At 43.3% G+C, this 23,727-nt stretch overlaps 2 protein-coding genes and 1 long non-coding RNA gene across 3 annotated transcripts; 1 reads left to right on the top strand and 2 right to left on the bottom strand.

Annotated features, from left to right (window-relative positions):
- Window positions 1-1,305: 1,305 nt before the first annotated feature.
- Window positions 1,306-3,726, bottom strand: LOC306936542. Its single transcript, XR_013791506.1, has 3 exons — window positions 3,406-3,726; window positions 2,408-2,575; window positions 1,306-1,830 (listed from the first exon to the last, which is right to left on the bottom strand). It is a non-coding gene; the product is annotated as an uncharacterized lncRNA (long non-coding RNA).
- A 1,076-nt stretch (window positions 3,727-4,802) lies between these two features.
- On the top strand, window positions 4,803-21,791 carry anapc2 (anaphase promoting complex subunit 2). Its single transcript, XM_079521295.1, has 14 exons — window positions 4,803-5,165; window positions 5,731-5,986; window positions 6,874-7,201; window positions 7,753-7,885; window positions 8,446-8,656; window positions 9,548-9,667; window positions 9,928-10,045; window positions 10,603-10,781; window positions 11,746-11,887; window positions 12,032-12,107; window positions 12,547-12,750; window positions 13,144-13,276; window positions 19,305-19,546; window positions 20,714-21,791. The coding sequence occupies exons 1-14, from the start codon at window positions 5,067-5,069 to the stop codon at window positions 20,921-20,923; spliced, it is 2,451 nt and encodes an 816-aa protein (XP_079377421.1). The 5' UTR covers window positions 4,803-5,066; the 3' UTR covers window positions 20,924-21,791.
- LOC306937491 (E3 ubiquitin-protein ligase RNF170-like) lies at window positions 17,161-17,973 on the bottom strand (the record flags this gene model as incomplete). The annotated part of the gene is made up of 1 exon (XM_079521296.1): window positions 17,161-17,973. One exon carries the CDS (start codon window positions 17,971-17,973, stop codon window positions 17,161-17,163), a length of 813 nt encoding a protein of 270 aa, XP_079377422.1.
- Window positions 21,792-23,727: the final 1,936 nt, after the last annotated feature.

The following is a 23,727-nucleotide window of genomic DNA, read 5'->3' as shown; positions in this document are numbered from 1 at the left end:
CACCTTTAATGTGTCAAATATAATACAGTATGTATACATGTTTTTATTATTTGGTTTACTTATTACTTAAACCAAAATAATAAAAACAACTTCAAGATTGTTCAAGATTTTCAAATAGCCATGGCAAAGGTTTAAGTTTAAGTGGTTAAACCAATTTAGAAGCTATATTAACAATGTTGCTCCTATACTATAAAACTAACAAAATCCTTAATGCTAACTTGTTGGGTCCATTTGGTTTAAATTTTGTACATTCTGAGAGTAGCCTGAGGAAGGTCTCACGACCGAAACATTGCTCCTAAAATAAATAATTCTCTTGAACCAGCAAGTACATATAGTGTGCAGGTCAGAGTAGGCCAAAACAGTAGGCTAAAACAATTACAGCATGGGAAACTTAAAATGACACAAGGGTGACATCTGGTGGCCTGATACCTTATTACTATTGTTTAATTGCTTGTCATTCTTTTTCATCCCTTAAACCTGGAATTGTACCTTAAATGTTCAGACTGCTTTACTAATGAAACGTGGTTCTATATCAACATCATTGGGGTACAACAAGGCTTGTACCCCAATTAGTTTTTAATTATAACCTAATGCCTTGATGCTTGTACTACAAGCATCAAGGCATTAGGTTATAATTAAAAACTGTTTTTGTCCTTTCCATTTTGTATTCACCACCTTTCTCTCTATGCTGCACTGTTTCTCTCCATCTCCTTGCTATGTCTTCTCTCTTACCTTCCCCAGTTATTCTACAATCTCGGTTTTGTCTAATAATGGCATGTAGCTTTGAAAGTCAGTTTGCTGTTTCCTTATCTTGGCACTGGGATATTTGTGCATGGACTAGCTGCCTTCTTTGCACATGAAGTGTATTATCTGCATTTACCCATCCTAACTACAAACCTTGTTTCTCAGACGGCATCTTTACTCATTCAGTTATGGCCCCATTACACATTTATATATATTTACTATTTAATTTCGATCATTCCAAATGGAGGCACATTGGTCACTGTGTCAATTATATTTGACCCTAATACTGGCACTACTTCTAATATGACAGCACAGTGATCGCTTGTACCTTAGATCTTACATTAATATTATATGAATTATGTTGGGATATTAATGTGAATAAATTAACTACGACTCCAAAACATTTGTTTTATATTTAATGATAGTGAAACAAAAAGAAGTTTAACTATATACAATATATACAAAAATGATTACATAAGTACTGAATTGATTCACATAACATTTGAAACAAATAATTAAGAATTGAAATAGATTGAAAAACTGATTACAAATTAACTGATTTACTACATGACATTTGAAAAAACATTACTGAAAATAATTGAAAATGTTTGAGTGGAAGGTCAGTTTCTAACTATTTACAATTGTGTACAATATGTGAATTGTACTAAAAAAACAAAAATGTCACGTCCTGTTCATGATGAAAAGCTCCAAAGCAGCACCTCTGGTTTCCAGGGCGAGCAGTCTCGTATTCCTTTTAGAAGCCTTTTCTTCTCCATATTGTCTCTCAGTGCCCTGCGCTCTGAGGCAAGAACCAGCAGTCTATGTTTGGAGAGCCTTGTTTGTGGTATTAGGGGTGTGTGTGTGAGTGTATAGTTCTTTTGCTATGTACAGTATGTTCAGAGTGTCTTTGTAGTTCATAGAAAGCACATAGTCACAGACTTCAGGGGTGGAGAATCTGGGGATCCTCTTTGGCTGTAAAGATTCTCTCTCCAGAGAGCCATAACCGTCATCCGACTCATCTTTGAAGAGGTTGTGACTGTGTGGGATGTTGGGGACGGGGTTGTAGGATTTCACCTGGAAATCGACCTGGAAATTAAACAGAATATTGTTATTATTAAATATTCATCTCAGATTAAATTCATTTAAGACCCTATAGTATAGAGCAGGTAATTCAAAAGACAGGGTAACAAAAATGCATGTGAATTCATATTTACTGATTATAGGCTACTATGTGATAGTGTACATGTACTGTTGCACTTGTTATGTCATTTATTCTTGATGTTAATGGGCACATCTAACACTATAGTATTGTCATAGTGTTAGATTACACTTTGGCAGAGGTTTGGGTTGCAACAAATTCAGTAGTTTTGTAATGTTACATGTCAGAATCCACTTCGCATTGTGTTCTAAAAGAGTTACTGTGTGAGAACTGTTTCACCATGCAATATTTTGAATTATCAGGTTTTAATCAACAGAGCAACTACTGAAGATGTCATCAGTATTTGGAGTTACACATTCCTTGCAAGAGGTACCTACACAAACCTTTACCAAAGTGTAATTTTTCTTTAACATGCCAATGAGCATGTCCATGTAATGTTATAGTGAATACAACACACTACACTCATGGTCCTTTCTTTGTAAAACTAAATAAGTCAACACTTACATCTGCAAAATGTTGTGGTGGGTCTATGACAGGCACTGTGCAGGCTGGCTTAAAAGTACTAGTAGTACTAATACTAGTAGGCCTACTAGTGGTCTCCGCTGAAGAACCCATTGCATGCCACTGTAGGTTGTGTTGGGCTGGAGGTAGAACATTGTCCTGGAAATCCACCTGGAAAATAAACAGAATATTATTAATTATTATTCCCTCCCTGTATTAACCTGATTTAAGACCATATTTCCTTTTAAAAATAATACACATAAATACATGCTTATACTGATTAATATCATGTGATGCTGTACTTTTAGTGGTGTACTGTATATTTTTTTGTATATGTACTTTATATAATATTCGTACAGTTAGGGAGAATATTTTGATTTGAATCACGTTTTAACAGTTAACAGCGCAATGTGGAGTTCTCATCGATGTTTTGGTTGGAGTTACCATGGCTGTCATTAGACCGACAATCTACCTCAAACACTAACCTAACCCCAGTATGTTCCCTCAGCACTACGCTCATTCTGTAGCTCCGTGATGAGCGTAGGGAGAGGGCACATATGGGGCTAACCTAACCCCAGAGTGTAGGCCTAACCCTAACCACAAGCACGGGAGCAGCGCGTTTCTGCATGTACGTTGGTGTCCATTGTGTTTAATCTGCGTGTGCAAAAACTGTGCATCCCTGTACACTATTTTGAGTACAACGTGCCAAATGCATGTCCGTTTGAAAAGTAGGCCTACCGTAATATTCAATTCAAATTTCAAGTGCTCTAAATGAAATGTAACATGTAACGTAGGCCTATACATTACATCTCCTCAATATTAGCAAGCAAGAGGTAAACGGTAACACGACGATAACCAAAGTGTAATTTATCTTTAACTGACAATGATGAACATGTCAGTAAAGTGAGTACTAATATACAACAAACACAGTGCATTTCAAACGAATTCATGTCAATTTCTCGTTAAAACCCTAGTCCTAGGTCCACCGGTCGGACGCTTACCTGAACAAACGGTACCAACAGTGGTGGTGAGACGGTGGTCGTGTGGCGGTCAGGAGGAGTCCGACGCCGAGGTTTGCTTCCACCGTGACCCATGATAGTAAACTGCTGTTAGTTAGCTCAAAGTTACTGTAACAGTTAGTTAGCTCAAAGTTACTGTAACAGTTACAGGATAACCGAACCGAAATAATGCAGGCTGGAATCTGGATCAACAGATTCAACAACAAGGGGAGGCTGGATTGTAGCTACAACACTTTACTTCCACTATGCGTCGTCAACGTGCGGTGTTTTGAAGAGCGAAAACAATTCCGTTTAACAGTTGAGTATTGCGATGAACACTGAAGGTTTACACCGCGCGCTTCTACTTTTAATTGTACAGCGTTACACGGCTCGGCCAATCCGAGGCCGGCAGGTTGGTTTGGCCAATCAGGGAAGCCGCCAAGCTGTTGTGCCCGCCCCTAATATGACGTGCAACGTTCAAGGTGGAAAGCCCCGAAAACCCCCCATAATCTGGATGCGGTTGGTTGAAAAATATTATTTATATTTATCTGGCGACTTTTAAAAGGGTTGGCCCTTTTAAAAGTCGCCAGATAAATTACCTTCCGTTAGCGGTTGTTTTTAAGTAACAATGTAAGTTACGTAAAAAATATTACAATGTAAGTTACAAAGGTGTGTGTGCGTGCGTGCGTGCGTGCGTGTGCGTGTGCGTGTGTGTGTGCGTGTGTGTGTGTGTGTGTGTGTGTGTGTTACGGTTAACTTCAAAACAGGGGGCGCTGTTTTTCCTTTATTTGCCGATGGGATTCTATGGTACCAACAGATTGACTCCTCGGTCCCAGGTTGTACCCTCCTTTATATACTCTATGGTTGTACCTGGGTTGTAAAGAGTATGGGTTGTACTCATGCTTCAAGCCAAGGTAGTCTCGCGTAGTAGCCAGACAAGACAACTAGGGGGAACAAGCTGATTGCCATGACAGCTAATGGCCAATGGGGATCCTTTTCAAATAAACAAATAAACAATTTTACACACTACTACCTTAACTGTGTACGTCACCGTGAGCTGTCCATGCCATGTTTGATCCCCTTACAATTTGCTGTTTAATTAATATGATCTTGGACTGTCTTCCCTTAGTTCCACAAGACAACTTAAGTGACACACACACACACACACACACACACACACACACACACACACACACACACACACACACACACACACACACACACACACACACACACACACACACACACACACACACACACACACACACACACACACACACACACACACACGTGTTCTATTCTATTCTCTCATTTTCTTTCCAAAAAATACAATTTCTAAAGAATCCAGCAGGTGGTGGTAATGTAACATTTTGGTTGCCAATGCCAACACAACACAGAAAGGGTAGAAGAAGTGAAAGGAGAGCGCGACAACGTAAAGCAGCAAGTCGTAGTTGAGTTTACAGTGTTCATGGATATTATAACAAAACAAATACATGTATTATTTAATTTTAACATCGGTAGTAATGACCATAACGTAGAGCTCTTAGAAGGCTTTAGGTGGCGAATTTAAACGGCTTTATGTGTTAATATTAAGTTATTAACAGCAATGTGTCCATAGAAGACGCTTTTCATCACAACGTTGTTCTTTACAGAATACGAGTGCAATGGAAGACAGTATGATGGATTCAGAAGATGCCACAGAAATGTCATTTTCGACCCCCCAAGATGTACCTAAAGCCTGGGAGACTGTTATTGCTGCTCTGGTGAGTAGGGTAAATGATAATCATTGTGTGAATGATCACCTCTAATAATGATGTAACTATGAGACTGAACAAATATGCATTTGTAATTCTGACTCTGAGTCTGACTGAGACTGTACAAATGGAATCAAATGGATACTACTGTACAAAGGGGTAGAGAGCCCACCCGGGAAGCAGAAGGCAAGACACAACCCCTAACTGCATCCCCCCCTGTGCTCAAGACCTCAAGTCTGACTACTTGGTTAGCTATCAGCTGGGTGAAGCTGAAAACCAAATTCCCTTGCGGGATCAAATAGGTGTAATTTTTATGCTTACCTGAGTTAAAAAAAAAGAACAGTAAAAGGTGCTCCTGCTCCTGGATCAGACGGGATAAAACATCAGATAAAAAAGGTTAAAACAGGGAACAGCAGCCTTTTGTTTAATATAATCCCAACATGTTTTGACCTGAAGCGGTCTTCCTCAGGGCTAAAGACTAAAAACTCAGAGACTACTACAAATGGTTCCATTTGTACACTTAAACAAGTAGTATAGCCTATTCAATGATTTTTCTTTTCCACGCTTGTTTTAGGTGTCCGGCACTGACTCATCTGTGTCGGACGATGAGTCTCTCACAGAGTCTCTGGTCCTGCTCAGTTCCAGGGGCCTGGGTCAGTTTCTCGGGGCCTGGCTCCTGGAGACCTTGCAGACGAGGCTGACCAGCGCCGTGGCCCCGGAGTTCTGGGCCGGACTCAAGCAGCCAGAGAACGAAGTGAATGAGAGAGACCGGGCTCAGGTTCTCCTCACTGCCTTTCAAACCCTGCTGGACAGACTAGAACCATTCCTAGGCAAGTAACTCCACCCTATAGGACACATTATGATGGCTCTGTACGTATAGGCCCTGGGCTGTACGGGTAAAAGTAGACTACACAGTACACACTGTTACTTTTCAGGAAATAGAAACCTGTGTTCCAATGGGTCAAATGAAGTTATTATTTAGTGACAAGCTCTTATTATACTGTACCTTTCATTGGTTATATATAAAACCCACATACTTGACCACTTTCAATCTGGTCTGGTGTCCCTATTTTGGGTATGTGTGAAAATGTTCATATTCTTTCTAAAATAGCAGATCCGCAAGCTTGAGTTTCCAGCTATTTTTGCTACTTTTGAGTGTCCGTCTTATGACCAAGTATAATATAAGGGCATTTATGGATTATTTTTTAAAGAAGATGGAGATACAACGGTGACTATTACCGGTAGTTACATGTGAATAGTCTGACAAAGCAGTGCTGCTGTGATACCGTTTGTCTTGACTTTTAAGTCTATTCTCTATTTATCTCTAATCTATGAATTTTTCTTAATCAGTGGTTCTCAAAGTGGAGTCCAATGACTCCAGTTCTCCCTTAAGGGGGTTCCACAGGGTCTCCAGCAAAATGAGGAACAGTTTAATTCCACATTATTTAGGAGTAGACATTATCCCAAGGAGAGAATGTATTATTTAGAATGACTATTCACATCATAGGTTTCACTATCCCCACCTACAGTATAGGTATAGATAGACAGATATTACACATCAACAACATCTAATTAACAGCAAAAATCCTATCAATTGGGGGTCCTAGACATGAACATATATTTGAGAAGAACCACTGTTCTGAATGGCTCAAATGTAATTTAAATGTAGGAGCACCCCACAAAAGACTTAATAAATAAATAATCCCCCCCCCCCCAGGAGGTCTAGAGAGGCTGGGCGCCTGGCAGGACAAGGGCCGCGGCGGCCTGTGTGGCCCTGGGGTCAGGGGCCTTAGGGAGCGGGCCTTCACCGTCATCAGGGCCCTCCTCCTCTTCTCCAGCTCCACCGTGCTCCAGGAGCGTGTGCTGGAGTTCTACAGCAGGACCTTCTCCGTGCACATGAGCCAGGAGGGGGGCGCCACCGAAGCAGAGGACGGGGCAGAGGGACCGGACGTGGCGGCGGCGCTGTGTGCTGGATGTGGCATCCCGACCCAGCAGTGCTGGTGTCAGGACGCCCTGGGTCAACTGCAGGAGCTCAGCCGGATACTGTGAGTGTGTTCACATTTTGTTTTCTTTGTTAATTCGGAGCTGGGGCTTAAACAGCAGTGAAAAGCAGCGCTAGCAATCCTACACCTGCTACTTTGAACACCAGGCTGTCACAATATGTCTTCGCATTAGTTCTGCAATGCAGTTTGTTTTTAAATTTTGATGTATCAGTATGCATAGATGATCATCTGGCTAAGTAAGACTAGGGAAATGCTAGCACCATGGATTCTATTCTAGCAGTTATCTCACTGTGGTTTAAATATTTTCTGATTTAATTTAAACAGGGCACCTTTATGGTTGCCCCTGAAACAGGTCCACCAACGGCTCCATTTGGCACACTCTCAGAGATAAATTATTAGTATTAACAAGTATTATATTTAGGTCATTGCTATGGAGAGTTTGTTCAGTAACAAGAGTCTCCCTTTCTCTCTAGCTCTTTAGTTGCCTGAAAATACATTTTCAGGTTGGGAGATGGGAGGTGCTTCATCGGGAAGAGGGTTGAGGATTTGAGGCTTGAGGATTGAACTGTGCATTCTGCTTGGTGTGCTTGCAGGTCCAGGCTGCAGCTGTTAGAGAGGGTGAGCTCTGAAGCAGTGACAGCCATCCTCCACAAGCTGATTGAGCAACGCATGGAGCAGCACTGCAGAGGAGAGTATGAGCGCTCCTTTCTGCTCGACTTCCAGGAGGTAAATCTCTTATTGCTTCACCTCAGCGGTTCTCGGGCCGCTGAATAATTGGCAAAACCAATTATAGTCATTAAAAGATTTTAATGACTATAACATTAATATATCTATTTTTTAATTAGTTAGTTCATTTTTTAAAATTACATTAGTTCCATGAGTCATATTTATCTCCACGTATTCATCTTCTAAAAGTGGAGATTGTAGATATGGCTTTTATCTATCAAAATGTTATTTCTTTTTTTAAGTTAAATGGGGAGTTAAATATTTTTCAAATTCAATTCAAGATTGTGCACTTTTTATTGTTTTTAAATATCAGTCAAAACGGTCGGGCGGAAACCCCCAAGACCTTTCAGGATTCAAATAATAATAAAAACCGCAAAAGTAGCAGCTCTAACAATAAGCTAAAAATGTGTTGAGCTTGTGGATCTGCTACTTTTGATACATTTGTGTGTGCCGCTGAGTTTTTGCCCGGCAGCAACGTTATAAACATAATTGCTGATACCGATGTCATCAGAAAAGGCCACCTTATCTCTGTCTATAAACGCCTCCCGTGTGTGTCACAGTGGCTGGAACTGGTGCTGGGCTGGCTGAGCAGAGTGTTCAGCAGCAAGGTGAGCAGCGGGGGAGACGTGGTGCTCGCGTCTCCCGGTGGTGAGGCGGCGGCGGGCAGGCCTACCAGCGCCGTGCTGCAGCACTGGAGGTGTCACATGCACCAGTTCTTCTGCAGGATCTACGTCAACATGAGGATCGACGAGCTCTTCAGCATCATCAGAGGTCAGACATCTAAAATGTATGCGGGAATCCCCCCCCCCCCCTCCCTTAGGGAGATTTAAAAAAAGAAAAACGCCTCTAAATCCTAACCTATGTTTTCAACTTGTATAGCAAGTTAGCAACAATTAATGTGACACAGAAGCTGTCCCAAATAACCACATAATATGTGGTTATTCGGGATGCATACCCCATATTATAGGTTTTTCACAGGCAATTTTTCACAGGCAATTCCTGGTTTAAAAATCACACCCGTGTGAAGTGAGGGGCGCTAATATATTAAAGTCTAACTCATGTTGATTAGGTGATGTAATGGTGATGTAAAACAAACAGTCCCAACACAAACATTAAACGCCATTAACAATAAAGAGACAATATGATGTAAACGACACATTATGACGTAAATATTCCCTTTATTGTCAATGCGTTTACTAAACAAACCCCTCAAAAAAGGAGGGAACAGCTGAAAAAATGTAATGACTTTTTAATAAATAGAGGGTATGCGCGTGACATCATCATCATACCAGGAAGTTATGCGGAAATGCCTACTGAGTGGCAAAAACTACTTTCTGGACTTGACATCCAAACAGAAAAGTCATATTTGATTGCATTAAATGACTTTAATCAACATTAAACTCACTTTGCCACTCGATTTGCCACTCGATCTGCCATTCACTTTATGCATGCGCATACCCTCTATATACATACAATAAATATTGTATTTGATCATACCTAGAATTCAGACATAATAGACAATTTTATTTTTGTTATATATATTTTAAGTAACTACTGTAGGATCGAAGGGACATTATCTACAGTATGTCATTCTACAGTTGTACTCACTCTACAGTGGCTGTGGGCGTCTGCATGAGCTCACTGTCTACATTTACATGTCAGATTTCCCAGAGTCAAAGCCGGCCATTGAAGACCTGAAGTTCTGCCTGGAGAGAACCAATCAGAGGCAGCAGCTCCTCACCTCGCTGAAATCGGCTTTCGAGAGTCGTCTCTTGCACCCTGGTCAGTTTTGTCATGGGACAATGTGCTCCATTAAACAGACACTATACACAGTCAAATCCTCTTCTGAGTTATTGTATCCATTTTTGTAACTCTTGAGTATGTACAAATGTGTGCACACACACACACTCAGAGTTGAATTAACACTGAAGATTTTGCTGTGAGTTTACTGTGTATGGGTAGGATATGACTGGTACTCTATGCTGGGACAAAGGAAGAGTTTTTCTTCTTATACTGTGTCTTGTTGTGTCAACTGACCTCAGGAGTCCACACGACTGACATTCTCACCGTGTACATCTCAGCAATCAAGGCCCTCAGAGAGCTGGATCCATCCATGGTCATTCTACAGGTGGCTTGCCTGCCCATTCGCAAGTATCTCAGGTATTTCAGCCATAGTGTCTGTCTGTGACTGAATTTGTTGAGCTGCTGGATGGTTAGATTGGACAACCGTGACAGACTTCACATTTATATATATTAACAACGGATGCGCCAGCATCAAAATATAGGCGCTAGAGTTCCAGCAGATATGGCAGATTTTACTCCGAAATGTCCTGCCTTCCGTTCCCCCTCCCCCAAAACCGGGAGGCATAATCCGACCATAGAGTGGTTCTGCCTGAGGTTTCTTCTTGTTAAAGGGGAGCTTTTCCTTGCCACCGATGCAAAAATGCTTGTTCTGGCTGGGTTCTGATACTTTAAATGCAGCTAGCTGGGGAACATGTTTAGGCAGACATCTCGAGTAAATACCTACTCTCCAAGTCAGTCAGGTGAGGTGACATGAGTCATGACATGTTATAAGTTCATGACTGTAATAAGGTGGTTTAACCACTTTCAACTGGGCATCCATAAGTCATACAGCGAAGTATATCACCTTTAGCAGCTGATTGCTGTACTTGGTGTCGTGTGCCGTAACGTTGACGTGTGTATGCGTGTGTGTGTAGGACGCGAGACGACACGGTCAGACAGATTGTCGCCGGCCTGACGGGCGACGCAGAGGGCTGCAACGACCTGGCCAATGAGCTGTCCCGGGCCGACCCCGTCACCCTGGAGATGCAGGACAGCGACGACGAGGGCAGCGACCCGGAGGAGTGGTGCCCAGACCCCACCGACGCCATCACTGGTCAGTAGGAGAGTGAAGGACACAGGGCCTACTGCAGTGGTTCTCAAACTCTTTCACGTCACGGACCCCCAAAGTGACACTTATTAGCCTGTGGACCCCCATTTGAAAAGCTATGTCAAGGTTGTCATTAGAGAAGATGTTAACGGCTCTCAATCATTTGTATTTTAAGGAGTCCCTTGCAGTTTGACGCATGAGGCTACGGACCCCCATTTAATGGCATTTCTATCTCTGGGACCCCAATTTATATTGTAAAATCAACGTTAATTTAACTCTGAGAGTGTACAGGTCCATTTGGTTCCATTTGTACACTCTCTGAGTTACAGTCCCATAAGGGTCCATTGGGTTCATAACTATCATTTAGCTGGGGACCTCCTGGAACCCCCTCAAGGACCCCTAGGGAACCCCGGACCCCACTTTGAGAACCACTGGCCTACCGTACATGTAGCGTAGTACGAGATGAACGCATGGTGCATCTTGAGTCTGGATTTGAACAGAAGAACAGCTTTTTCATGTTCTAATGTAAATTTATGTTTACACGCCCTACTCCGCAATTGTCTGCCCAATGTTCTCTCTACTGTTCTAGCCCACACATTTTATTTAGATTCCCACAAATGTTTCGGCAGGCGGACTGGCGGAGATCTCTGATCATCTGTCTACTTGTGAATGCTTTTCAGGAAATGGGGGCGGGGGGACCTGTGTTCCAATTTTTCATTGGTTAAATATTATCTATAAAGCTCACAAGCAGACTTAACCACTTTAAACCTGGTGTTTGTATTTTTGGCATGTCATTAGAGGCAAATCTATTTGAAAAATAGTTTACAACACATGTTGTGAGCTGGTAGATTGACTAATTTTGTTGCTTTTGCGCAACACACTGTCATACAACAAAGTGTAAAATAGGGCAATAATTTATGAAAAAAAGAAGAAAAAAAAGACAACATGTTTACTTGTCTTTTGGTCTCAGATAAGACAGGCTCCAAGCGTCGCTCCTCTGACATCATCAGCCTGCTGGTCAGCATCTATGGCAGTAAGGAGATCTTCATCGACGAGTACAGGACTGTCCTGGCTGACAGGCTGCTGCTCCAGCTCAACTACAACACCGCTAGGTATACTGCTGTGCAGAAACGGGAAATGTTGGTGTGTGTCCCCCCCCCCCCCTTCCCCAAAAGGTTTCCGTTTTGTGTGCGTTGTGAGGAGGACTGAGGATTCAGGATTGAGTTGTGTTTTTCCATCTCCCTGTGTGGCTTTAGGGAGATCCGTAATGTGGAGTTACTGAAGCTGAGGTTCGGGGAGTCCCACATGCACTTCTGTGAGGTCATGCTGAAGGTGAGCCAACTGTGTTATTTGTCTTATGTCACTCACACGATGAATTGTTACTAATACTAACACAAATACACATCGCAGACAGATTCCTATATCAGGTTTATAACATTTTTTTTAACACCAGCTATAAATGTGGTCAGGCTAAAGACGAGGTACAAGTTATGCCTAATTGTAGATTAATTGAAGTTAAAGGCCAGAAACATAGGTGGCCGTTGTTTTACATATAAAGTAGTTACGAATACATAAAAGGCATGGCGATATCGTAGGCAAGATGTTAATCACTTAAACTCCAGCATCGACAAGCTCACAATGTGACGCAACTATTTTCAGCGAAAGCTTTCCCCACAATAACAGAAAACAGAAAATACAGTAGTATTGAGCCCTGTGAGACTCCGGTTACCCATATGGGCTTAATCCTTATTGTCCTCTCGTTGTCTTCCAGGATGTAGCAGACTCCAGGAGGATCAACAGCAACATCCGCGAGGAGGAGGCACGCCTCGGGGAGGAGGAACAGCCGCCGCTGGCCCTGTCGGCCATGATCCTGTCCTCGGAGTTCTGGCCCCAGCTGAAGGAGGAGAAGATGGAGCTGCCTCCACCCGTCTCCCAGGCCATGGAGGCCTATACGCACCGCTATGAGAAGCTCAAGGTTTGGGACAAGGCTGCACTCTTGTAACACTCTTGTAATAACCAGTGACCACCACCTCAGTTGTGTATACACTAAAGAAACGTTTAGTGGAGCTTTAAACGAGATGACATCATTTATGGAGCATAGATGATGGATAAATATGACATTTATTTCATTTCATCCAGCTTTTTCTTCATATACAGATGAATGGAAACCATTCTAACGATTATGCAGTAATTTCTATCAGCTCAAATAATGCCGATCCGGCGATTCATTGCGGCAGGCCTAAATGGCAACAGGAAAACTTGGGAAGTGGTCCCCCTAAAGGGCTTTAATGCAAGTCACAGTGTGTGTAAACAAGGTTTATTTGTCTTTCCATGTGTTATGTATGTATGTTTGTTTGTCTGTCTCCAGGCTATGAGGACGCTGAGCTGGAAGCCCCTCCTGGGTTCAGTGACGCTGGACGTGGAACTGGAGGACAGAGTGCTCACCAACCTCACCGTGTCTCCCATCCACGCTGCCATCATCCTGCACTTCCAGGACAAAAGTCAGTATCTGTTCACAAGCAAAGATCTTCACATCTGAGTTTATAGTGGGTTTATCCTACATTAACATCGCTTCACCAGGCTTTCCACCTCGGAGGAAAGCCTTGTCTGTGTTACAAAATTGCCGTATGATCCGGTCGGGAGCGGATGATATCGTTACGTCATGTTGCAGTCTTTGTTTTGTAGTCAACTGGCCGGAACCATCAATCTGGAACTTCCTTTCCCTCAAACCGGAAGAAGAACAATAAAAGCGTGACTCGTTCTCTCGTAGCCTGCGGCTTTTATTGGGGAAAAATCGGTTTGAGGGAAAGGAAGTTCCAGATTGATGGTTCCTGCCTGATGACTACAAAACAATGACTACAACGTTACGTGATGTAACGATATCATCCACTCCCGACCGGATCATAAACCCAAAATGGAATACTGCCCAGGCTAACCCTCAGTTGTAGGCAGTGTTGTGCTAGTTACTGAAAACCGGTAACTAGTTACCGTAGAGCTGCCGGAATTGTCCAAAAATTACATTCGGATATTCATTTTAAAAACCAACGTGGATTCGAGCAATTCGACCCATTCGGATTTCGATTCCGATTCGGGGCCATTCGGATTTTTTAATAATTATATTTACACCGGCACCGCAGTTCATCCTTACGCATTTCATCTTTTTATAATTTCCTGAAGGATAAAGTCGCTTCATGATTGAAGATTGATGAGTGATAGATCTGTGTGTTGTTGTCTAAAAATATACTCTCCCGTCCGTCCGAAACAACACCGAAGCAAAATAAGTTTCGGCGTAGGCCAGCCCTGTCCCCGATTCTGATCACTAGGTACGCTGTTGACGGAAGATTTCACCCTTCTGAGCAGCGTACACTCACTGCTTTCTTTGAAATTGTTATAAAATGTTCTAGTAAGATTGAACTTTTCATGGTCTATTGTTTAGAATTGTAAAATGTACTTCAAGTATATTAAATAAAAGCATAGTAACTTGGGAAAAAATCACAATAAATCGTAATATAGATATATTCAATATATAAATAGAATCAGCACCCTGGGTATCGATATCGTATTGAATCGGGAGGTATGTGAATCGTCCCACCCCTACTGAAAAATGACCTTCCCATGTGGCACCGGTCTTCAGGTAAATAGCTGCAAGTTACTATACATTGATATGCACATTGAGATATTATTGAATGACCCTGATACCAAACTCAAGATAAATGGTTGCAATGGTACATTAATTTAAAAAGTTAACCAAACATGGGCGGTACAAAACCTTATTGGCTAAACTGATGATTTGAGCTCTGATGATATGAGCTCAAAAGCAATTTTAGATGCTTTTGAGGTGAGCTCATATCATCATATGATGATAGTTATAGTTATGATAGATAGTTGATTAGTTAGCCAAAACTAGCTGATCTAGAAGCTCTAAAATGTTATATATTGGCTATTTTTGGTGCGTGACAGCCACAGCCCACATGCAAGTATAAATCAAGCCTAAACAGGGATACAGGATTTCACTTTCAAACTACTCTCCTTGGGCCTTTGTGCACCCCAGACCGTTTTGAGTTGCTTGGTTCAGTATTTAGATATTTGATAGTCATTGTTTTATCAGACATGCCACCTTATACAGTCAAACCCATTCTGTGACTGATATAGACTTTTTTCTTGACCACAAATGTTAAGCATGCTATTTTTGAGTGGCCTATGCGCAGCTTTGTGTGTGTCCGTGTGGGCATGGAGTCGAATGCTTTGATTGGCTGATGTGTGATGATGATCTCATCATCATACCATGTCCGTGTGATAACGTGATAACGCTGCCTGGCCTCTGAGGAAGGGTTCTAATCCTGCTCTGAGCGGAGCTGTTGTCGGGCGGCTCGGACGTGTTTCTGCTGCCATGTACTGTACAGCAGAGTCTGTAAGGCTCCCAGGAGCACAGCAAAGAGAACGAGCACCACCAGCACCTGGCTGCTGCTGACTCCCTCAATGAGCATGTCCTCATCCTGGATCATGCAGTCCAACCCACCACAAAGATTCTGTTCCATCACACACACCGATGGCCTTCTTTTCTTGCCTTGTAAAGCAAAATCTCTTTGCGTACACCATCCGACAGGTGAGGGGCATAATGCTCCTCACATTATGTGTAGTCGCATTTAAGCCGAGCTGCCTCACATCTCACATCAATGTATGATGTCAGTCGTGTCCAAATATGGAGTTCATTTTTCATTTTTTGGACCTGAAAAATGATCTTCCCATGTGGCACCGGTCTTTAGATATAGGTACCTGTTCAAGTCAAGGTACTATAAATTGATATGCATTGAGAATTTGAGATATTACTGAATGACCGTGATACCAAACTCAAGAGAAGAAATGGCTGCAATGGTACATTCATTTTAAAATTCATTTTAAAAGTTAAAAAATGGCCAATACAAAACTTTATTATTGGCTAAACTGATGATTTCATCCAGCATAACATTATGTGAAGACTGTTTGGAATACCAGCCATTTAACCTCAAGTACCTGGTAGTGTGTTTCCCTCACACTGGGCAAGACCTACACTGTAGATGCTATCATTTGTTTTGGGCGGAAGTTGCGGGATTTGGCGGAAGTACAGTACCGGACCAGGAAATGACGTTGATGCTTTACAAATCAGTTTACATTCTCCGTGAATGAAACCAGTGTTGTGATTGGTCGGAATAATATCATATCCAGGGGAAATACATCTGACGGATGTTCCGGACTGACACTTCCGCTGATAGCGTCTCTGCCTTAGGTTGTGACCAGGCTTTTCTCTTTGCAGATGAGTAAGCATGGGGCCGAGGCTACGTTTCCCTATAAGTTACTTCAGTGTTAATAAGCCAGTCGAAATTACGTCCTATGGCAGCCAAGTGTTTAAAGCACTGTTTAAAGCACTCTACAGAGTTTTTTAACAGAAGCCAAGTCATTTAGTGCCCTAAACAAACATTAAAGGTCCATCCTTTAATGTTTGTTTAGGGCACTAAATGACGACGTGAGACGCCATGTGGCCAATATAAATACATCTTGTGAAGTTGTGACTAGTTCCGTTTTTGTTTTTTTGTTTTTTGGCTTTCACCTTTATTTTATATATTTTATGGAGGGACAGACAGTAGGCTGACAGGAAATGGGGAGAGAGATGGGGGGGAAGACATGCAGTAAAGGCCGTCGGGATCGGGAGTCGAACACTGCCAGACTGGATTGCCAGCCAAGGTGCCTGGGCCACTGAGCCATGGCCCAGGCCGACTAGTTCCGTTTTATACAATAATAAATAACACACTGCATTCATTTCTCAGGTCTCATAACGTATATACCGGTAGTGGCAGTGAATCTGCAATGAATGAATGCCCCTGTGACATCATGTGGCAGCGACAGTGGGCGCCCCTCACTTCACAAATGTGAAGTTCTGAAGGGTAAACCACAGCCGTTTGGTAGTCTACCTAGCAACACAGCAACTCGTTCAAGCCAGCTCAGTGGTTCTCAACCTGGCATCCGGGGAACCCCCGGGGTCCTTAAGGAGTTACGGGACTGTAACTCTGAGAGTGTACAAATAGAACCATTTGTGCACTCTCAGACACGGACGGGGTCTTTTCCAGTGACAGGTTGTGTTTATGCTCTCTCAGAGAGGGATTATAGAGGTACATCCTAACCTGAGCCAATGCAGAACTGCATCCGGATGGCAAGCAGACCCGGAGTTGGCAAGTTTGCGGTCCCAAAGATTAAAAAAAGAATTGTTCCATCGTACTCTCTCAGACTTACAGTTCTGTAAGGATAGCTTTAGATGCCTGGTGTGCCTCGGACCAGACTTTGAAAAACAGTGCTCTAAGTTTGTTCAGTTCGGCTAAAGGTTTCATTTGGTTTGGAGTATGCTGCACCTTCAGCCATCGAGTCTCCGTGTTATCACCGCTCTATACATGATGGAGATGTGAATAAACAGAATAATGATGACGATGATGTCATCCATGAAGCCCAGGAGGTTGTCGAAGAGAGCGTCTGGAAGGAAGTCAACCGGTGAAACTAGGTAGGCGACTGCAACGACTAGACATAGGTACATCCGGATCCTGGATATCAAGGACAATCCACCCACTGAAAACAACTCTCTGAAAGCATGACGGAGCAAGGTGGGAACGTCCCTGAGCCTGTCCATCAAAGATCGTGGCTGTCCAGAGAACCTGCGGTTGTAGTCGTTGACGTCTCTGAGGATGAGCTGCGGTCTCGCCTCCCCGTCCTGGGCTCTCTGCAGTGAAGGGTCGCTCTCGCGGAAGAGAGGGAAGAGTAACGTCACCGTTTGTCTGCAGATGGGGCAGTTGATCGCCCCCAGCCAAGTTCCATATCGCCAGTAGGCTATGATACAAGGGCCACAGAAGAGGTGTCCGCAGTTAGTCTCCACAGGCAGCACAGCCTGCTGTAGACACACAGGGCAGGACATGTCCGTGTAATAACGCTGCCTGGCCTCTGAAGGACGGTTCTCATCCCGCTCTGAGCGGAGCTGTTGTCGGACGGCTTGGACATGTTCCTGGTTCTCGGGGTGAATGTTCTGCTGCCTGTACAGCAGAGTCTGTAAGGCTCCCAGGAGCACAACAAAGAGCGCGAGCACCACAGCAACCAGCACCTGGTTGCTGACTCCCTCAATGAGCATGTCCTCACCCGAGATCAGGCAGTCCAACCCGCTGCAATGACTCTGCTCCATCACACACACCGATGGCCTTCTTGCCTCGCAAACGTCTCTGTTAGCAATGCTTCCTCAGACGGGTGAGGGGAATTCTGAACTTTCCCCAGCTAATGCGGCCTCACACTCTGTGTAGTCACATTTAGGCCAGCTGCCTCACATCTTACGTCATCAAGTAACGTGCCCAAATATGGAGTTCCACGTGGGTGGGACCTCTGGGTGGGACCAGAGATGAGGGCGTGAAGAACAAACAAACATGATGATGTATGATGATAAGAGCACCCCTCACTTCACACGGGTGTGATTTTTGCCTATACACCAAATCTCTGCTGCAAATATCTGATCTATAGAGGGTATGCGCGTGACATCATCATCAAACCTGGAAGTTATGTAGGTACTGAGTAGGTCTACTGAGTGGCAAAAAACGACTTTCTGACCTTGACAGCCCATACATCCAAACAGAAAACTTGAATTTGATTGCATTAAACAACGATAAAGGACATTAAACTCACTTTGTCACTCATTTTGCCACTCGATTTTTCCATTCACTTTATGCATGTGCATACCCTCTATTACCCCACTTAGGCTACATAAAATAGATGGAAATATTTCTGCCATGTGTCAGAGACGCATGATAAATGAAGGTGATTTGATTCATATGCTCTGGAGTTGTCCACTCTTAGTAGATTTCTGGAAGTTCATTATAACCACTGTTTCAGATGTCTAATAGTAGAATCTAAGGTTCCTTTTGACCCCAGGATTTGAATATTGGGTGATGTCAGTTTACTCAATGTGAACATTCATAAGAGATATTTTAATGTATTTGCCAATTGGAAGTGAGAAAATTCTCCATCACAAAAACATTGGTTGAATGAGCTGTCTTCTTATTGTACTCCTGAGAAGATATAATTTAAGGAGAAACCCTGACACATTCATCAAAATGTTGAAAAAATTCTTGATGCTCTGCCTTCATTGACTGTTTGCTGTTCCTGCAAAGGTTGTTGTAGTCAATGTTTATTCTGGGATGGGGGGAGGGCTTGGGGGAAGGATTGTTTTATGTCTTTTTGCTTTTGTTTTTCTATTGTCTTTTTTTACTTGTTCCTGTATTTTCGGCTAAAAAAAGAAAAAGGGAGGGTTGTACTGTTCTGTACTGATTGTACACAAATACGGTAGATATTTACAAAAAAAGAAAGACCATCTACAATTTAGCAATGCGTGTTGTGAGCTTTGCTCATATATCGGCTAAGAATGTTCACCTAGTATAATGACCTACCCAGGATATGTACGCTAAGGTTCATGTTTCCTCTCCCCTCTTTCATTTGTCATTTTCTTTGCTCGTGTGCTTGCGTCAGGTTCGTGGACCCTGGAGGAGTTGAGCGGAAAGCTGGGCGTCCCTAAGGAGATGGTTCACAGGAAGCTGGCCCTGTGGCAGCAGCAGGGCGTCTTGAAAGAGGAGTCGGGCAGTCGCTACTCTGTGCTGGAGACCGGCTCATCCAAGGAGAGGCTGGACAGGGGAGTGATGCTGATCGACAGCGACGAGGAGGGAGACTCCAACACCACAACGCAGTCAGAGCAGAGAGAGGAGAAACTGCAGGTGGGACCACACACGTGCACGTGCACATGCACACAAGTAGTTTCTAAACACCTTTGCCATGATTCAGTCACAGTAAGTGCTTTGAAGTATCTAAATAAATTGATATCAAATGGAAATAAAGCTCTTAATCAGGTTATTCCTACTGTAATTACTGTAAGACCTTATAACACCAGTTATAAGGTCTAATTTGTTATACTTCAGCTATTCAAAAATAGCTGATCTAGTAAAACTTGTAGATCTATTTTTGTAAAATTATGAATCATTGTTTTTTCACCGTGATTTTTTTTCCAGTTTTTCATGTGTTTATGAGGTAACAGAACTTCATTAGACCCCTTGGTGTGGTTATGTGCAATGATGTCTTCCCTTTGTATTTAGGATTTCTAAAAGGATTTCTGAAGCCGCACCCACAGATGTGGGTGCGGCTTCAGTTCAGGTGGATCACCACCCACCAGGCAAACCAGGCTACTTAGTGAACTAGTGGGCGTGTCCCAACGACATTTGAACAAATACTGTACAAGCGTACATACTGTACAAGCGACCTCGAGGTTGTGTGCACACATCCGCCTGGGTGACAGCAGACTAATGGGCGAGCACTGGCGCTTTTGGCATAGGGGGGGTCAGATCAACATATGGAATTAATACTGTACTGGCCGTATATGGAGCGTGTCTTGAGTGTACAGGGTTTGATGAGGTCAGATCAACATATGGAATGTCGGAACAGGTCAGCTCCATATATGGAGATCTAAGGGTTTGAGGTCAGATGTAGAGTTGCTGGCCGGCTCCATATACTGTATGCAAATCTAGGTGATGATCCAGTCTTCTCCATGTATGGCTATCCAGGGTTTGATGAGGTCGGTGTTGTGATCTTCATATATGGAGATGGCCATATATGCAGCGTGTCATGAGGCGTGACAGACTGACGCCCATATATGGTGGGGTGACCTGTCACGAGGCGTGACGGGCTGATGGCCATATATGGTGGCGTGACGGATTGACTGACAGGTTTTGCAGGTTTTCAAAGTAATCTGCGACCTACAGTCGCAATAATATTTGATGATCATGTTTTAGGGTGTAAAAAAAATCCACTCCATATTTAACATGTGTTAAATGGTCTGGCACAGATATTTACCAGTAAATAAACTACTCCATTGTCTGTTTTCTGTGCAGTTGTTCTGGGCTTACATCCAGGCCATGCTGACCAACCTGGAGAGCATGTCGCTGGAGCGCATCCACACCATGCTCCGGATGTTCGTGTCCACGGGGCCCGTAGTGACGGAGATGGACGTCAATGAGCTGGAGGCTTTCCTCCAGAGGAAGGTTAGAGAGCACCAGCTGATGACCACCTCGGGCGTATACAGACTACCCAAGGCCAACTGAGGAACCACCACCACGGGAGACAGAGGGGCAGAGAAAGGACTTCAAATGGACTGAAATGAGGACTGCTCTCGGAAGAATCCGGAGATGGAGGATGCGGTTGTGTGTGCAGTGCATGCGCGTGTGCGTACACCGGTTCTGTTCTTCAGGCTGATGGATTCATTCATGACCCTGTCTGTCGACTCCACACCGAATGTCCAAAGACCCGTGAGCCAGACCTAATCCCCTTAACCACTTAAAGCCTATTATACTTCGTTGAACGGAGTCCCCCAGGGGTCTGTACTAGGCCCCCCTGCTCTTTTCTTTTGTCTTGAATGTATCACACGATGAATAAAGTATTTAGAAAAAAGGTTCTACTGGCCAAATGTTCTATGACTGCAGTTTTACTGGAAAGATCTCATGAGTTGAAGATGTGGAATATAAAGGTGTCAGATGGCAGAGGTGAAAGGTTTTAGCCAATGGACTTTTATTTAGCCAATGAACAATTCAGGATCTACCATTCAATGAATGAGAGGGAAGGAGACTTCAAGTGCTGAACTAATACAAAGGCTTTGACTCAAAATACACCAGGACTTTTTGAATTTAACTTTTGTTCCAGTTTAACCCATCTAAAGTTTGAGTGAAAGCATCAAAAGTTGTCTAAATGGGAGCACGGTGGCACAGTTGGTAGTGCTGTCGCCTCACAGCTAGAAGGTCCTGGGTTCGATTCCCGCTCGGGACGCTGTGGGTGCTGGCGGTGTGTTTCCTCCTCCGCGTCATCAGTGCCCATACCCGAGGTGGGGTTGGCGAAAGGGCCTTTCTGTGTGGAGTTTGCTATGTTCTCCCCGTGTCCCCTAGGGTAGGTACCCTCACAAAAAACATGCAGTAATCCTGGTCTCTAAACCGCCTCCCCCTGGCCAGCCGGGGCTCCTGATGGAGGGGAAAGGAACTGGTTGGAATAACGTGTTCCTTCCACACGCTACGTCCAACCAGGGAAACTCCCCCCTGTCAGGTGTAAAGGAGAAACTTGGACACTCAGGCAAGAAGGAAGCATGAGTTCAAGTCTGTTGCTCTCCCCATGTCCCCCATATATGGGGACTAGGTTGGCGGAGGGTGTGTAGAGCCCAGGATCACATTAGATAATTGACACAGGGGTGAAAAATGGGTTACAAAAAACGTGGTATAAAAAAAGGTTGTCTAATGACTTAACCACTAAGTTAAACCCTACTATATACTTTGACTGGAGTCTGCCGACAACCCCCTCGTTTCCCCTCTACACCAAATCTCTGCTGAAAAATGGCTAATCTACGAGCTCCCAGCGTGATGCATTGAGCTTGTAAATCTATTTTTGCAAAATGTTTGCCCAATAATAGGGACACTAGGGTTCTTGTGGCTAAAACAGTTGAAGCTTGTATGAGTTCATGTTCTCTCCCTGAACCAACAACCAGGAACAAAGCGATTGTTCTGCACCTAGAGTACATGTGGTACCAATGTAGATTTCTTTAAAAAATAAACTTTAACACATGGAACCTAACGGTACGTTTCATTTACGTATCATTGCTGTTTTTTATTTTATTTTTGTAAATTATTTCATCTTTTCATGTTTTGTTTTGCGTAAGGCCCTACTTTGTCATACTACAGTGTCACAAACACAGCAAAACTAGAAAAAGTGCTCCTCAGAGCACAGGTCTGTTCACCGGGTGCTCTCCACCAGGTCAGGAACGTTTGTTGTGGGCGTGCATTGTTAATAGCCAAATCTCTTACCGTAGCATAGAATACTGTAAAGATAATGTGTACCGATTTGCCTGATATCTGGACTTATACTCATTGCTGTAATGTCTGTAAGTTTTGTCTCCCTGCCTGAAAACAATTATAAATATCCAAGGAGGTAAGCAGTCACATAAATCTGTCCTGTGCAGTTTGGGTCAAAAACGGTACCATTATTATCACACCCTAATAATTGGACCTATTGTGCTGTCTACAGTACACATCACGGCGAGCCGTGTATTATAACTCACTGACAGCCAATAGAATCACATCGTTTTCCGTTCCCCACACAGAGGCAGCATACCTTGATGTGCCACTTTGAGGCCAGCGCACATCACACCAGTATAACTGGCCACCAAATGGTGGCAGTATTGCACTGTAATAACAGACCGATAAAGCTTTGCTATTAAACTGTTACTATCCACACCTGGGCGTGATGGGTGGCAGGGTCATCATCATGGTAGTGAATTCCTTGCGTACTAAAGAGTAAGGTGGAATTTGAACATACGTACCATGGCGTGTGTAGAGAGCATCTTCTCACAGTGAGCTGTTGTGCTGGCTGTGCATTAAAAAGCCAAATGGATTGTTAAAAGACAGAGATTGTTTCTATTGTGCTCCATAAACATTTAAACATCAAGACAAGCAACAGCACAATATACACCATTAAAATGTTGGCTGTTTGTATCGTTGTTTGTTGTTAATTAAAGGAGAAAGAAAACTAATGGAGCAGGCAGCATGGTGGCTCACTGTGTTAAAACACTGTCTATATGATCCAAAGGTTGTGAGTTCAAATCCTCTTGCTTCTTTACTGTGAAGCAAGTTTTGAACTCTGACATCCAGAAACCACACTTAAAAGATGAGTGTTTGTCTAGTAATGGTGCTCTGACTCTCAGCACAACTTGTGATTTCAAGTTCAAATCCCTGTCCTACTGGGTGGCTTTCTAGCGATGAAAAACGCGCATCGTCGCGTTTTGTGCTTTCTAGCGATAAAACGCGCATCGCCGCGCTTTCTAGCGATGAAAAACGTGCATCGTCGCGAAACACGCATCGTCGCGTTTTGG

Source organism: Electrona antarctica (genome assembly GCF_951216825.1).
Source record: "Electrona antarctica genome assembly, chromosome: 14".
Taxonomy (NCBI): Eukaryota; Metazoa; Chordata; class Actinopteri; order Myctophiformes; family Myctophidae; genus Electrona; species Electrona antarctica.
The sequence above is the reverse complement of the archived record's forward strand: the minus strand, read 5'-3'. Positions and strand labels throughout refer to the sequence as shown.